Below are 15941 nucleotides of genomic sequence, written 5' to 3' on the forward strand. Positions count from 1 at the left end.
GCCAGGCAGTGGTGGCTCGCACCTTTAATCCCAGCACTTGGGATCTCATGCCTTTGATCCCAGTACTTGGGAGGTGCACACCTTTAATCCCAGCACCAGGGAGGAGGAAACAGGAAGTGATATGGCTGGGCAGAGAGAGGAATATAAGGTGGGCAGAGACAGGAGCTTGGCCCCCTTTTCAGTCTGAGGATTCGGCAGAGGTAAGAAGTCTCTCTGGTGGCAGGCTCCTTTACTTCCCTTATCTTTCAGGGTTGACCTCAATGTCTGACTCTGGGTTTTCATTAAGACCAATCAGAATTCACACTACAGAGGTCTGAATAACAGACGATCAACCTGTGTTAAATAAGAAAGATAAGCAGCTTCGGGGGACTAGCTTCGTCATTTTTTGAGCTGCTCTTTTCTGCACGTGTAAGCCGTGTGTCCTGTTGTAGGAACTTCTAATCTTAAAAACAACGCTGCAAAATGGACATGCCAGTGTGCGAGCAGTTGTGCACACCTTAGCCATTTTCACCAGCATATATTCTCACTACTGCTTCTCACTACTGCTGAGGGCCTGGAGTCAGTAAAGCATAAATAACCCGGGGAGGGCAGGGTGGAGGGTGAGCAGGTGTTCAGACTGAGGCCCAACTTATCTCTGGTCCTGTAGGCAACTTTCACATTCTTTACAGTTTGCTAGCTCAACACATATAACATCACATGCAAATTAAGTCACCTGCAAGTCCACAGCTCTCACGGGGGACTGACGGCCTGGGGCAGTTTACCGGGATGCTCCCACACTGGACAGAGAGTGAACCGGACACTTCTGGAAACGAATCTGAATTCTCTTTTCTCTTGGATAATGCCCAACAGGCTCGTGGTTTGTTCCGTGAATTTTGTGTTAAATGTAATGTCATTCGTGTCCTGGAACTGAGTGTGGTCCTGGTGAGCCCATGGTGATGTGATGAGTTGTAAGGATCAGGGCTATAGCTGCAAGTTTAGCCAGAGGTATTTAAAGGGCACTGAGCCTGGGTAGGTTGACAGCATTTCCCCTATATTTCTCTAACTTTAAGAAACTTAGAAAAATGGTAATATTTAATATTATCTGTTCAACTAGAGAAGGCTGGATTAACACAAGTAATTACAGATGACTTGAGAAGTTAGGGCCTCATCTCCGATGTGTTTCTAGATCCTTTTCCCTCTTCCACTGGGTAATTTTAGTAGTAACATTAGACAAACTAATACATATGTTGACAACAGGGAAGTGAAAATTCACAAAAAACAGCAAAAAAAAAAAGGTGTCACGAGGGCAAAAATATTAAGCCATCTAAGTCAAAAATATCAGTAAACTTTTCTAAACGACAAAGCCTGAGATGCACTCTTCATCTTCGGATAGCAAGTCGGGTGACCTTGAGTGAGCTGCTAGTTATGGGTTCCCTGGTGATACTGTTAGAGTGACAAGTATCTTATGCATACGGGATGTCTGGGAGGTGCCATCTCTCCTGGATGACTGAGACTGGACTAAAGCTTTAAAACCCCACTGCTTTTTATAGGGAACACTGCCATTGTGAAGACTGAAGAGGTAAATTCAGACTGCCTTTCCTTTTTTGATGAAAGGAAAAAATAATAGCAATACACAAATGGACTCAAACTATTAGAGTCCAAATCAATTACAATTGATCTGTCCAGCTTTCATTTTAGTCTAGTCTGATGAACCTTTCTGACAAAGGCCTAAGGTACTGGTAACTTAACAGAGTACACATCCCACTTCTCAAATTTTACTTCTGCTGAGCTAAAAATAGAATCTTCTGCTTTTAGTGTAGACAGGGCTTTCTTTTTAAAGATACATAAATATTAACATTGGTTTGAAGACTTAGTTACAGAGTGACAAGTTGGAATTATGTCTCTTAAGACATGATTTTTGTATATATATTTCTATACATGTGTATACGTGTATGTGTGTGCGCGCATGTGGAGTTGAGGACAGCCTGGATGTTGTTCCTCAGATGCAATCTGCTCTCGGTTGAAGCAGCGAAGCAGAGGCTATCCCTGGAACCTGCTAACTAGACTGGGCTGGCCACAGACATCCTCCTGTCTCCACATCCCAAGCACTGACTAGGATTACAAGTGCCTCCACCATGACTGGTTTTTTATTTTGTTTTATTTTATTTTATTTTTTCACATGAATTCTAGGTATAAACTCAGGTCTTCACAAAGAATTTACAAACTGGGCTATTTCCCTGCTTTGAGATGTAATTTTTGACATATGATTTAATCACCTCAAACACCTGAGAATGGGGTCAGGTCACTTCCATAAACTAGCACCGTGGTTTCTCAGGTACGACGTCAGAGCAATATTTTTAAGATTGGTGAGCATACTGGAGTTTTTCATAGGCAGAAACATTAAGCTGTATGTCTTAACCGTCTCTAGTATCACAATGTCACTGTGCCCTTAAGAATACCTCAGCCTATCTGGAATTCAGAGCAGCGTAATGTCAGGGTTGCAGTAAACCACAGAGAGATAAACTATCCCACATCTTCCAAGTTTTTCATTGAATTTTTCCATTTCTCCAAACCCAAATCCTACCAAACCCAACACAACTGGGGCAGGCCAGCCTCCTCAAACATTCCTTGTCCGCCAGAAGCCAGTTCTCTCCTAAGGCCTCCTGGAGAAGTGTTCTGTCTTTTCCTGTGTGGCACACGGCTTTCTTCCCGAACCACAATATTTGCCGCTGTGCCCTATTTCCCCACCAGACATGAGCTCATCAAGAGGACATCTGAATCACACTGAGATCTTTGATGATGTTCCTTACAGACAGTAGGTCCTCAGAGAACCCAATATTGAGTGTGCACTCAGTAATTTCTGCTAGCCGTAAAACATTTTAAGACAGAATGAAAATGCTCTCAAGAAGCATTTTAGGAAGGCTCTGGTTGATAAGGAAAGCCACAAGAAGAGACATTGAGATGTGAGTCAGAGTGACTGGCACACGAAAGTGACAGGTGTGGCTTCTTCACCTTTATGGAACCCAGAGGAGATCAAACGTTGATAAAACATTTATTCAACTGTCAATAGCCTGACTTTTATTTGAGATCCTTGGGTATGTGAATGCCATGCTAGACCAGAAATACACAACCATGTACTTTTAATGTAAACACAGATATGTAAAAGATTCATGTATGCCTGGCAGGAATAAATTTGAGTGAAAACAAAAAACAAACAAAACCAAAACACAAATCTCCCACTGGCCATCACAAAGAAGACAGAATCAGAGTGAATGGTAAATTCTGCAGAGCTCACCGCAAAGTGGCCCCTTTGCAAGCCCAACTCAGCCCAGAGGTGGCAGGTAAAATGACGGTCTTACCTTGAGGGAATCAAAGCAGGCAATTACTCTTCCATTTTCAACCTGGCAACTTTTTGGGGGGTGAGCGAATTTGCATTCTTCGTCAGAGCGAGAGCACGTTCCTCTCTGATACTGTCTGCAGACTTCCAGCGTCAGCCACTTTGTGTCTCTCACTGGGGCAACGTTCAAGGCCATGATGAGAACTACTTTGGATTCTGTCCCTTTCTGTTAAATGATGAAATGAATCCAAGTCTCAGTGATCCCAAAACTACTATTGTAAAAACTCCCACATGTAAATCTGAAGGTAAGTAATGAATTCCTTAATGAAGTCCAATCCAGGAAACAGGCAACTGATCAGCAAGTGGTCGGTCATTCACCGATCACCAGGCCCCACTGGGAAACTGAGAGCCACAGGCGAAGTGCGTTCACTGTCATCTCTGGCTCCCAGGGTCCTAGTCTCTTGACGTTTTGCAGACAGACCTCTCCGTAATAAAGTGACTTCAGTATGATGGCACTCTTTGGGAAAATATTAGTTCTGATGCTCCCAGCTCCGGAGGATGTTGGAAAACACGCCTCTCAGATCTTTGTATTGGAACAGAACGGCGTTTTCCTTTCCTTCTTGTCCTTTTTAAATTCTGAAATGAAAAGATTAGCAAAGTCAGATCACTTCATCCACTCATAGGGTCAGGGTAAAGTATGTTTGACAAAACCCAACCAAACAATTAAACAAACAAACAAACAAAAACCCACAAAAGGTGAACACAAAAAGAGCTCCCTGAGGGCTGTTGCCAGCAAAAGTGATGTCACCAGGCACTTTAAATCACGAACCTGCAAAATATCAGACATCAACTTGCACCCAAGCTCAGAAGAATCAAACACCTGAACTATCTACTAAGCTCGGATCTAGAATTTGTGAAAGTATAGATTAGACCTCTGAGCTTTCGTGAGTATCATGAGGAAAGTGACATAAAGAAGAAGAGAAGGAGAGAGAGGAGGGGGAGGGGAGGGGGAGGGGGAGGGGAGAGGAGGGAGAGGAGGGAGAGGAAGGAGCAACTGGAACAACTAACTGTACAGCAGAATGATCTAGGCAACAGTCCAAGAGTTAGGAGTGACTCAAACAGACGAGTGTGGCGGACACAATAATTAGGCCCTTTGAAACAATTCCATCTAATGTGCTTAATCACCAAACAGTGTATTAGAATTGTGGTTCCCAATTAATTTCACATTTAGGTCATTGATTTTATTGTTGGGAATGCTATAAACAACTGTAGGGATGTGTCTCTCTCCTATGAAACGGAGATAATATTATTTTGGATAGAGCATGGGTTCCCTGTTCCATGAGTTCTTTTGAGTTTACTGTGATTTGATGCTGGCGTAGGTGAACGGAGCCTCATGATATTTGCTCTCTGAATCCTTTCTTGCTTCTGCTACTTGCTTGGTGCCTGTCTTGCCTGCAACCTGTTGTTAGGTAAGGACAATGCTTTGTAGTTATCTGATTCCCAGGTGCTTCAGTTCATGCTATCTATTGGGATCTCAAGAAGTGCTTGCTGACCAATTGAACTTAGAACAGGATGAATGCAAGTTAACTTGAATCAAGTTCCGCTTCGTTTTAATTGAGACACAACCTAATAGTGTCCTCTCCAGGCTGATGGGATGGTTCAGCAGGTAAAAGCATTTGCTGCCAAGCATGGTCTCTGGGACCCACATTGTGCAAGGAGCGAACTGACTTCTAAGGGTTGCTCCCATACAGCATTCACACACACACAGTTTAAAAATGTAGTAAAGTTTTTAAAAAAGGTTCTCTTGTATTGAGGATGTGAAGATTAAAAAGCATGCTTACAACAACACTGTAAGTTAAAGTGCAGATGTCAGAGGACAGCAGATTTCATTTGCTTTAATTTTTCAAGGATTATGAAATTAATAACATTAAAATTGAACATTAACAAGATAAACATGAATAAAAGACTATAGTCTGTAAATTGACCATTTGCAGAAATTGTATGTAACGTAAGCCACTGTATACATCAGCTCAGTCTTAACGTCCTTTTAAAAAGTTACTGCTAAGGGCACATCGTGAAGATTAGAAATAGATTAGTCATGCTAAACCCTTATGGAGGTGTCAATGGCAGGCCACTCATAAGACACTGTCATAAAATTAGAATGGGACTTAAAAGTTCCCATGGCCAAACGAGGTCTTGGTCACTCTTAACCTCCCAGCACAACTTTATAGTGTGATGCGTTTCTCATGTGTTTACATGACACTGGTGTGAACACACCCACTTCACTGCTCGCCATGTAGAACTTCGACAGCAAGGAGTGAGCCCACGACCGTTTCATCTTACTGCACGTCCTGGCACTTCGGAATACACTCTTTGTCCTAACTAAAAAGAGCTCACTGGACACAGTGTGCCATGCTTCATCTGTGTTTAACACAAGTCTTGATTGCATCAAAAGGTCACATCAAGTGACTGACCTACATCATCTGGGCCTGCAAGAGTACCTTTGATGATGCTTGTACAATGACATCACCCAATGATGCACATATCGGAATGCATCCCATCACTTAGGGATACTGACAGGATTTCAATATAGCATGTACTAAATAAGTTCAGAGGGCGGTGATTGAGTGGTTCACAAATGTTCCCCCCCAAAAAAATGAGTCCCCTAATTGATAAAAAATAGTTAACTTTGGGCAAACCAAGTCAAAGAGACTTTCTTGCACTTGAACTTTTCCATCTTGGAGAGAACTGATGTCTCTTTTGGCAGTGACCACGATGGTGTCCTGTACGTTTATCTGATCATTTAACCTTGATTTAGCAAGACTTCTCCTGGGAGGGTGGGAACTGCTCTTTCAACCCCATAATTCTCTCATTTGTCTGAGAAAGCACTTGCATGAGTTACAAACCCATGTGCATTTAAGGAAACGGGCAACACTGAAAGCTGTGACACACAGCTAACTTCAATTATAAAATATTTGAGGGGGCCAAGCAGGTTCCCACTTGTCTGTTTGGCAGTGTGTGTTTGCAGCAGCAACATCAAGTAGCTTAGGCGAGGGAGCTTAAGAAGATGAGTTTAATAACCAAATTTACTCGGTATCAGGTTTCACCAACTGGCCTGGACCTGCAGCTTCATTACCTCTGTTCCACCTCCAAACCGGTGGAGAACAAAGGGTGGGAGAGTGGCTAAGAAACGTTTCTGCCCATCAGCAGAGACGGGCATCGGCAATAAAGGGACCTCAGATGGTATTCTAGACACATTTAGATCACACTCAGAAAATGTTATGTAAAGTCCTGGGCAGGTTACAAGGCAACAAAGATGAGGTCCATGCTGTCCTCGGAGGCAGTAGAGTTCCCACAGGCTTCACAGGTAGGACAGAAATAGGCAAGCCTAGGCATTTCTTCATAGATGGCGAGAATGAGACTCAATGGTCTTTATTCACAAAAGTCACACACAGCGATTATTTTGGTCCAGAGAAAGGATTCCCACGTAAGAGTTATGACAAAGCACCCAGGATTTGGGTTTACAAACTGTCGTGACAAACTGGCCTCTGGTAATATTTATTTTCATTGGCCAATGAAACAGAACTTATTTATGGAGTAGAGCCAATGTTTTAAAACAAGTACAAATTATTAAACAAGATTATCTACCATATGTGTAACTTCAAATACTTTCCTGTTCTTCTGGTGAGAGCACTTAACATCTACTGTCAGCTCAGTACTCAGTACCTTGTTTTTAACGATGACCACTGCGTTATTGAACTGACCACCCCTACCAAACTGAATTTTTAAATCTTTTGATTAACTTTTCCCAACAACCCATGCTATAGTCCCTGGTTAATACAATTCTTCTTTCAGCTTATAGGGGTTCTTTTTGCAGAGGAGGGGCTAAGATTTTACATATAAATTCTTTTAAGATTCTGTATGTAAATATTTAACATAAACTTGCTTTTAAGAACAGAGTTGGCAAGCTTTCGATGACAGTTACTTTATGTTAAAGAAAGGGGTGTGCACCCAACAGGAACACACTGCCGTTGTAAGTCTGTTAATAAGTCTTTGGCATGCATCCATCTACCCAGCGTGCTCTCTGTCCTTAGTCTAGAGATTATGCAGCTAGTCATCAAAGGCACCACTTTCTTGCACTGTCACACATGGATACAAGCAGGTAACTGTAGGACCCTGAAAGACGAAATAGACTGAATTAGGTTTGGGATAGGCCATCGTCGCTGACGAATGAGCAATGATGACAGAAGAGGATGGAGGAGACCAAGTTTTAACTTGTTACCAAGGCACCAGGCTGGCATAAGCCCACACGCAGACCTAAGTCAGTACTGGATCTGCTAGGCTGCATGCTGCTGGAGGAACAGACATGCACTGGGCTGTGCCTTCCAACATGGGAGCCACCTCCCTGTGGCCACACAACCAGTATGGCTAAGTGACTGCCTTTTAAATCTTTATCCTTCCATTTAAGTTCAATTCAAACTCATCCTCCATTCAGCTATTGGACAACGTTCAAGTACGATTGGGCCAAGGTGAGCATATGAGCCCCCTTTCTCAATCTGAAACTTTATGAAATCTAAATACACATTGCACACGTCCAGCAGAAGCTCAGCGTGCAAGCCAAGGTGTACTTTGTTGTAATACACACTGAGGTCAAAGACGGCGTGAGAAGGAGGATGTGATGACGTTGTTATGCTGCCTCGGACTCACTACACGGCAAGCTGGTGCCTTTACTCCACATGTCACCAGTGTCCCCGATTGCCTATTCCCAGGAAGTCAACTTCTCTACTTCCTTCCGTCTCTCCTACATTTCCACAGTGGCTGCCACAGGACTGGTTACAGGGGAAATACAACCGCACACTGTAAACAGTAAGGCATCCCAACGCAAGGTGATAAAACAGAGTCCTTCCATAAATAGTCACTGAAGAAGTCGGCTTTCAAGCCTCTTCCTCCTCCACAGAAGCTCTGTCAGGAAGCCATGACTGCATCTGGGTGGGACATCTTCTCCAGCAGCGATTTTGGGGAGCAAGACACTATCCTGTGGATGATACACATTGCATAATATACCCATTACAGCCCGCAAGCCTCGCCATTGATTTTTAAGCAAATGTTGTTACTTCTTAACTTACAAGAACTGTAAATACTGATAATACTGTAGATACTAACTTATCCAACTGTCCCTCACCACAGTGAAAGCTCTTAGGGAATTTGCTTTGTATATATAATACGTTTTTGCTGTTATTTTTGAATCCTTTAAATCCTGCTCAGCACCTGGTCTGTAGAAAACACTCTATAAATGTTTGTTGAATGAATAACAATGAACATTTGCATTTTAATACAGACCAAGTTCAAGGGTACAGGAATAAGGTTCTGACAGGGTCGCTTGGCTATGACCTATAGACACATTCCAGCAGGCACCCTGATTGACTCTGCTGTTGTCAAGAAGATCGGGGTGGGTAGCTGCCCCAGTGATGAATAACTCCGTCTCAACACCTGCTATCCTGAGCCCGGTGACCTTCAAAGCGCAGGAAGGACCTGAACCAGGAGCACTGTAGCCCCTTGAAGCTTATGGAGAAATGCAGATTCCCGGGTCCTCCCAGAGAGCCTACACTGGAAGTTCAGGGCAGGCCAGCAATCTGTGTTTAATCAGCCTTCTGGAGTGACCAGTGTGCAAGCTTGAGAGCCAACTTAATGACACCCTTGCTGCCTTACTCTATGCTAGGTATCCAGATGGTGAAGGAATAAAGATGGCTGCTCCGGGTCACCAGCAGGATGTCTGTGTACCCACCAATTCCCCCAGAAGCAGCTATAGGGGGGCAGGAGGATCCCCTGGTGGCTACATGTCTGACCAGTCAAAGCAAAGCAAAAGTAGATGAGTAGAGACACCCAGGCGATCAGTTCCAGGTGAGTGTTCTGGGAGAATGAGGCTTCAGACCAGCATGCTCCCCTCAGCGTGTTTCAAAATACAGTCCTTTGAGGGAGGGTGGGCTTGCTCTGTAAAGGGCCTTCGTCTGGTGACTCTGGTGACACAGTTTTCAGAGAGAAAGGGATATTTTGTGAAACACACACACACACACACACACACACACACACACACACACACACATCCTTTCTAAGCCCAATACCCAGGCTCACTATCTTTAAAGGAAAGACGAGCTCAAAGTTAAAAATTAAATGGCTTTCTGTAGTATTTCTTGAAATTCGGAAGGCCTTTCCATTCAACTCCACACACCAATGTCAACTATTTTTAGGGCCCTTTCCTCACGTGGCATTTCCATTTTTCAAAATTTATTTAAAACTATTCTAGGCGTTAGCTTTTCAGAGAGCTGCGACTCTGGACTGCATAAAAGAATTTGCTGCTGAGCTTCTTGGACAATTGCTAAAGTATGCAGCCAGGAAGTTTGGAATGCCTGGCCCTTCCCTGTGGGAGAGGAGGAGGTGGCTTCCTCGGGTTCCACACCCTCAGACAAGCCCAGGCTGAGGACCCCCCAGGTGTCCCTGCAGAGGCATTACTTGGTGGATAATTTGCACATTTCTGAAGGGAAAAACATCAATCATGTCCAATCTTGAGCCTGAGATTGATCAAAATTTAAGACCGCCTTAAGGGAAACTGTTGTGCACCCCAGCACAGCCTTCCTGGCTCACTCCTGGTCACCTGGGCTGCTCTAGCTGTCTGCCAGACAAGGCCTCCTGCGGCCCTGATTAAAGGATCCTACAAAACAAACCGGTTTCTGAGTCAGACAGTCAAGGACTCATTAGCCACTGAGTAACTCATAGGATAGGACGCCTTTAATTTTATTTTGCATACATCTAATTACAGTGAAGAGCTCTTGTCTCTTTGACTTCCTATTTCTCATCTTTACAATCTTTGGGTTTCCCACTCTTAACATTTAAATTCTTAAATTATGTATTTTGTTTCTTGGTTTGAGGCTGGCTCTCTCTATTCACTGTGTGGTACTGGAGAGCCTAGGGCTCAAACTGACCTTCCTTCCTCAGCCTGCTCCTCCAGATAGCTGGGGGTTCCAGGCATGTGATATCATGCTGGGCTTTTTATGGGTGGTGGTGGAGCTGGCAAGTGGGTGTGGTCTTTAAGACAGGCTCTTACCCTTTAGCCCAGGCTAGTTGGGTATATACTATATAGCCCAAACTGGCCTTGAACTCTGGCAATTCCCCTGCCTCATCCACTAGGACTGGAATTATAGGCTATGCCACGGCACGAGCTTAAATACACTAAAATAAAATAATCTTTCTTTCCTGGGAGCAGCTTGATCTCTGAGTGTCCTCACCCCCACCGACTGGTTTAAAGCAGCTCAGGGTGAGCTCTCTCCACTGATCAACTAATCAGCCACATCTCTGGCTTATCCAGTGCAGACACAGTGGCAGGAGAAGAGTCTGGAGGGGCCACCAGCTGAAGCGCCAGGCTGAGAACCACTGCACTCTGAGGACTAGGGTGTCATACTGTCCAGCAATCACTGCCTTGGGGAAGAGATGTCAACCCTGGCTTCCCTCAGATGGCTCAGCAGACCAAGAGACAGACAGCAGTGACAGAGACAGTCCAAGGGGAGAAAGTAAGAACCCAACCATCTCTTCACAGAAATCAGAAGGGCAGCCATCATAGTTATCACCAAAAAGCTTTGTTCTCCAAACTCCTTTAAATTGTGTTCTTTTTCATTTATTAAAAATTATCTATAAACTGGTTCTTTGAGAGTTAAGGGATGAAAACCAACTTTGCTGGCCCGGCTTCTAGCCTTCCCTCCAGATAACCGTGTGACAGGCCAGTCCCTTTGAGCTGGCTGATCAAGGGGACAGTACTACACAACCCACAAATGTCTGTGGAAAGATAATATAATCAGTGGTATAACACGAGGGCTCTCTTCATGGTAGCTAGTCTATGTTCATTTAGACTCTTCAGAGCTATCTGCATGAAGTGTCAGTTTTAAATTCCTAAGCTGTCTTAGTATCACTAATGTCTCTAAGAATGAGGCAGCAGTATAAACTGAGGCAAGGTTGTTCAAAGCTTGTTAGGAATGTCACCAGAAAGTACCGGGAGTTTTGAAAAACCATGTTATTGGGCATAATTGTGTCAGCAAATATATGCTGCATAAACAGACACACAGTGACAGGTGGAGAAACCCTGTATCACTAACAGCCTTGAAAGTCCATGATGACGATGATGATGATGATGATGATGATGATGATGATGATGGGTGTGTGTGTGTGTGTGTGTGTGTGTGTGTGTGTGTGTGAAGAACGGCGGTATATATGTGTATATGTATGTACATTCATCTGAAGAACTCTCTGTGATGGGGGATGTGAGTCATGGAGTCCCTTCTATAATGTAAGCTCCAGAACCTTTGACACATCTTCATCTAGAAAGCTCCAAGCCCTCATTCTGAGTAAGGACAGCCTTCTGTCTGTTGACGGCACCTCCATTTCACATGTTACCCGGTTCTTTTGGACACACCTTCTGATATATCACTGAAGGAAATGAGATGGAGACCCCCAAGGTCACAAACAGGTCAGCATTATCTATGACAAAGGCAATAAAGGAAAATATTCTCAGCTAATTTTTTTCCGTGTGTGCTATGTCTTAAAGTAGAAGTGAAAAAGTCATAAAATCCAGGGTTCATTTTAATATGTGAACATTTTCAATCTACTTTCATGGCCAATTCCAGAAATGCACAGACAGAAACCCCTTCTTTAATTAGAAAAGAGAAAAATTCTAAATATACTCCTATACCCACAGCCAGATAGAATATATTCAGCACATATTTGTATTCAAATTGTGGGGTTTTTTTCCCCATTGTGTTTTCTATCCAAATACAATTCACTTAGGAGATGCCAGTATTGTAAGAAAAGCAACTGTAACATTCAAGTGTGACATGGTACTTGTCTCCTGGGTGGTCAGGACCCCATGGCTGCATCCAGACAGGGTGAAGGTGGCCCCCAATTCCCATGTGAATTCCCCCTTCCTTCCCTGGCACAGTCTGTAGCAATCAATTCCTCCTAGTGGACCCGTGTCCTCTCCTGCCCTCTGGACACCAGCCTGAGGGCCGCTTCATCTGCCGACTGCTATGGTTTGAGTGCGCCATATCCCTTAGATGCTCCTGCTCTGAATGTTTGCGCCTCATCTGGTGGCGTTCTTTTGAGAGGCCGAGGGACCTCTTGATCAGCTCCCTGGGCTGCTGTGATGTGAACAGACTGCCACACACGACCAACACCCTCAGGTGAGATCCACCACGCCTTCCCCACCAAGACGTATTGAGATGCTCTGAAATTGTGAGCCAAAATGATTGTCTCCTTCCTTCAGCTGTGGCTGTCAGGCATTGCAGGTGCCGTGAGGCCAAAGGGGATAAACACAGTGACAGAGGCCGGGGCTCCCCTTTGGCCCACTTTAATGTTAGCAAGAAGAAGGGTTGCCTCACGCAGTCAGTGGGCATACATTAAAACAATCAATGTGCTGCTATAGCTGTACATTAAGCTATCATAGTAATACATATATATTAAGGCACATACATGTATTAGGGGATGCTAGGAAGCTGATGTCTGACACAGGAACAGGCTGGCACAAGCATGACCAGAGGCTTTTCAAAGCTGCACTGATGTCAGATGGAACCTTGCGCAGTTCCGCTTCTGGACTCTTAGGGTTGCCGGCAGTAGTAGAAGGAGATATTCAGAGACCACATGGAGTGTGTGTGTGTGTGTGTGTGTGTGTGTGTGTGTGTGTGTGTGTGTACGTGCGCGCACAGTACCTGATAATAGCTAGGTGTTATAGCCTGTAACAATCCAAATACCCTAACACAGCCCAGAATGAAACCTTGGTGCAGACAAGACGAAGCAGAGCTGAGATCTCAGCTCCTATCACTATGAATAGACTTCTTACATTAGGAGACTGGCAGGACATTTAGTGGCCATGAAAGCCCATGGCAGTTCTTCATAGAGTCGTGTCCATCACAAGACATCCAAATCTGTGTACTCATGTCCATTAAGTTCCAGAGACGTGCCCTAAGTTTCCACAGCGCACTTTGGGCAGGGGTGGTCCTCATCGAGAGCAGTGTCATGGGGTCTGGGTTGCCCAGATATACTTGAACTGGCACAGTGCATTGGCGGAGTGAGCATAAAGGACCTCACATAGTACCAGAAAAAGGAAAACGAGACTTTGCCTTGGGAAAACTCCATAGAGTAGCAAATCTCCAAACATTGGTCCGGGAAGAGTTTACAAGAGGTAGGGATCTGGCCAAAGGCTAGAGCAACAGTTGAAGAGGAAAGGAAAAATTCAGATAAAACTCCACTGTAACTATGGACAACAAGGAAACTTTCCAACTTCAAAGTGTGTGTTCTATGTGGGCAGAAGGACCTGATGTTGTGCCCCAGGTGAAAGCGTCAATCAGGAAGTCGAGGCCATTTGGAAATGGAGTGTAGAAGTCATGGGCACGAGCATGAGGTGGAATCCAAGTTCCTCAAGCCATGGGATAAGAGACATGCACACTCACTGAATGAGACCAAGGGCAAACCAGACTTGTAAATGTCTCCAGGAGACTAAAGGGCCACCTGAACAGGACAAGGCACAGTTCACTTAGTGTCTTAGAGGTGACAGAAGTAAGAAGCACCAGGTGAATGACAGAAAAAGAAAAAACGACGGATAGAAACTCCTCTGAATCATCCAGCATGAAGGGAGAAGGAGGCAGAACACTAAGGACAGCCTGGATGGCTGCCACTGCCAGGACATCAGGGCACGTGTGTGGACCACTGTCAGCAGCGAGGTAGGTGTTCCTGATTCTCCACATGCAGAGAGGACAGAGCAGCCGAGGCACAGACACAACCCTGGGGTACTTGGAGGTACAGGGACACAGCAGAACAGCAGAGCGAATTAATGTCTCATGCTTTCTGCACTGATGTCAGATGGGACTTTGGAAGCTTCTGGAACCTCAGGGCTGCTCGGAGTAACAGAAGGATGGATAGAGCCCCTAGAGGAGGGGCAGCCTCCCCAACTCACCTTCCCAGGCTCCTTTCTTTCAGGGTTGGAAGCAAGGAAACAGGAAGGAGCTTGGGAAGATGGTAGTGGGTGGAGGTGGGAGCGGGTGAGCTACAGATGACCTGAAGAGGGAGGAGGAAAGGAGTCGCTGGTTCCTGGGATGGAAAGATAAGCTACTCAGTCTTCCCTCCTGGGTAGAAAGAGAGTGGCTTGAAGCCACACACCTGGAAAATCAGCTCTAGGCAGCTAGCTGTCTCACAGCCCCGCCACTTCAGCCAGGTAAGCTGTCCACCTGCCACGCAGGAGGGGTGGGGCTGGGTCCTCAGATGCTGCCCGAGGTGAGCGTGCGGACTTCCGGTGGCAGCGTAACATGAGAGGAAAGCAGGGGCAGAAATATCAGCTGTGTTAGAAACTGGAGTTTCTGTGGAAAGGCAGGACCTGCTCCTGGACGGAGGACTCCGGTCTTGTCTCTCTCTTTACCCATTCCTGGCTGGCTGAGAACAATGGCATGAGAAGGAAGGCGCACGTTTCAAAGGTTAAGGGCCTTAACATGTACAGTGTATCAGAAAGTCCAGAGGTCCAGGGAGATTAGAGTGCAGGAGGCAGCAGCTGAGGTAGGTGGCAAGGCTATTCCCCCCGAGTGGAAACTGTGCATGGCATCACGGGAGCCCATAAATATCTCCATGTGTGCATATGTGTGGCGCTGCACATGCTGAGCCACAGAAGTGTGTGATGTCAGAAGTGGGTGTGGCTGATGTTCCTCACCAAGAATGGTTCAGCACAGCAATATCACACATGATCAGAAAACAGAAGTCAGGACAAAAGGTGCAATAAGAAACACACACAAGCGTCACCGAGAGAAAGGCCAGAGCCAGACCCTGTTGGAGGAAGTGCAGTGTGGAACCGACTCACAGGTTACCAGGATACCAGCTCTCACCCTGGGGTTAGCATATTTAATGGTGAGATAAGACCAGGGAGAGCTCTTAGAACAAATATTTACCCAGCATCATTTGCGATAAGATTTTTCAGGTGGAAGGTAATAAGGATGAGAATTATCACAGAGTTCATGCCTGGTGGCCTGTGCTAACTAGAAGAGAAAAAAGCATGTGGGAGCTGGAAAGGCTGGAACACAAGCAGACTTGTACCCACCAGGCCTCTGCGTAGGCATATCTCTGTCCAGTTTTATGGTGTTAAACTCGCTGTCAATTTCTACAGCTTTAGACAATGATGTCTCCCAGACGTCTATCCTCTCTGCTCCTCCTTTTCTCCTCTGTCCTTCTCTTCCTCCCCCAGATAGCATATGATACAGATGAAGAGCGTGGATGCCGTCTCCCAAGCAGTCTCAGTAGCTGGTTGCTATCTGTCTTCCACACTTCCCCATCATCACCCAAGCCATCTTTATTTCTCTGTGTTCCTTTGTGCTATAGCCTCTCAAGCTATCTACCCACACTACTTCCCACCTCACCCCTACGTCCCCTCAAACAGATCAGCAGGAAGGAATCTAGTCAGAAGTGGAGGCAGTGGAGGCAGATCAGCTCGCCTCTCTGCCCACGCCCCCGAATACCACAGTCAAAAGCCTTACAACGGTCTGCAAGGACCACCTTGGTTGGTCCCACAGCCTCGATGACCACCCACCCGTCTGCAATGACCTTT

The 15941-nt window shown here is 45.3% G+C and overlaps 1 protein-coding gene across 8 annotated transcripts in view; it reads right to left on the reverse strand.

The window, feature by feature from the left end:
* The window catches only part of Mbnl2 (muscleblind like splicing regulator 2), a 159166-nt gene that overhangs the window by 106363 nt on the left and 36862 nt on the right, over positions 1-15941 (reverse strand). For all 8 annotated transcript variants that reach the window (XM_028868220.2, XM_028868221.2, XM_028868222.2 and 5 more), the window contains exon 2: positions 3339-3952. In XM_028868220.2, coding sequence (XP_028724053.1) covers positions 3339-3512 — 174 coding nt within the window. In that variant the 5' untranslated portion in view covers positions 3513-3952. The remainder of the gene's footprint in view (positions 1-3338; positions 3953-15941) is intronic.

The sequence above is a fragment of the Peromyscus leucopus genome, chromosome 9, assembly GCF_004664715.2.
Source record: "Peromyscus leucopus breed LL Stock chromosome 9, UCI_PerLeu_2.1, whole genome shotgun sequence".
Classification (NCBI taxonomy): domain Eukaryota; kingdom Metazoa; phylum Chordata; class Mammalia; order Rodentia; family Cricetidae; genus Peromyscus; species Peromyscus leucopus.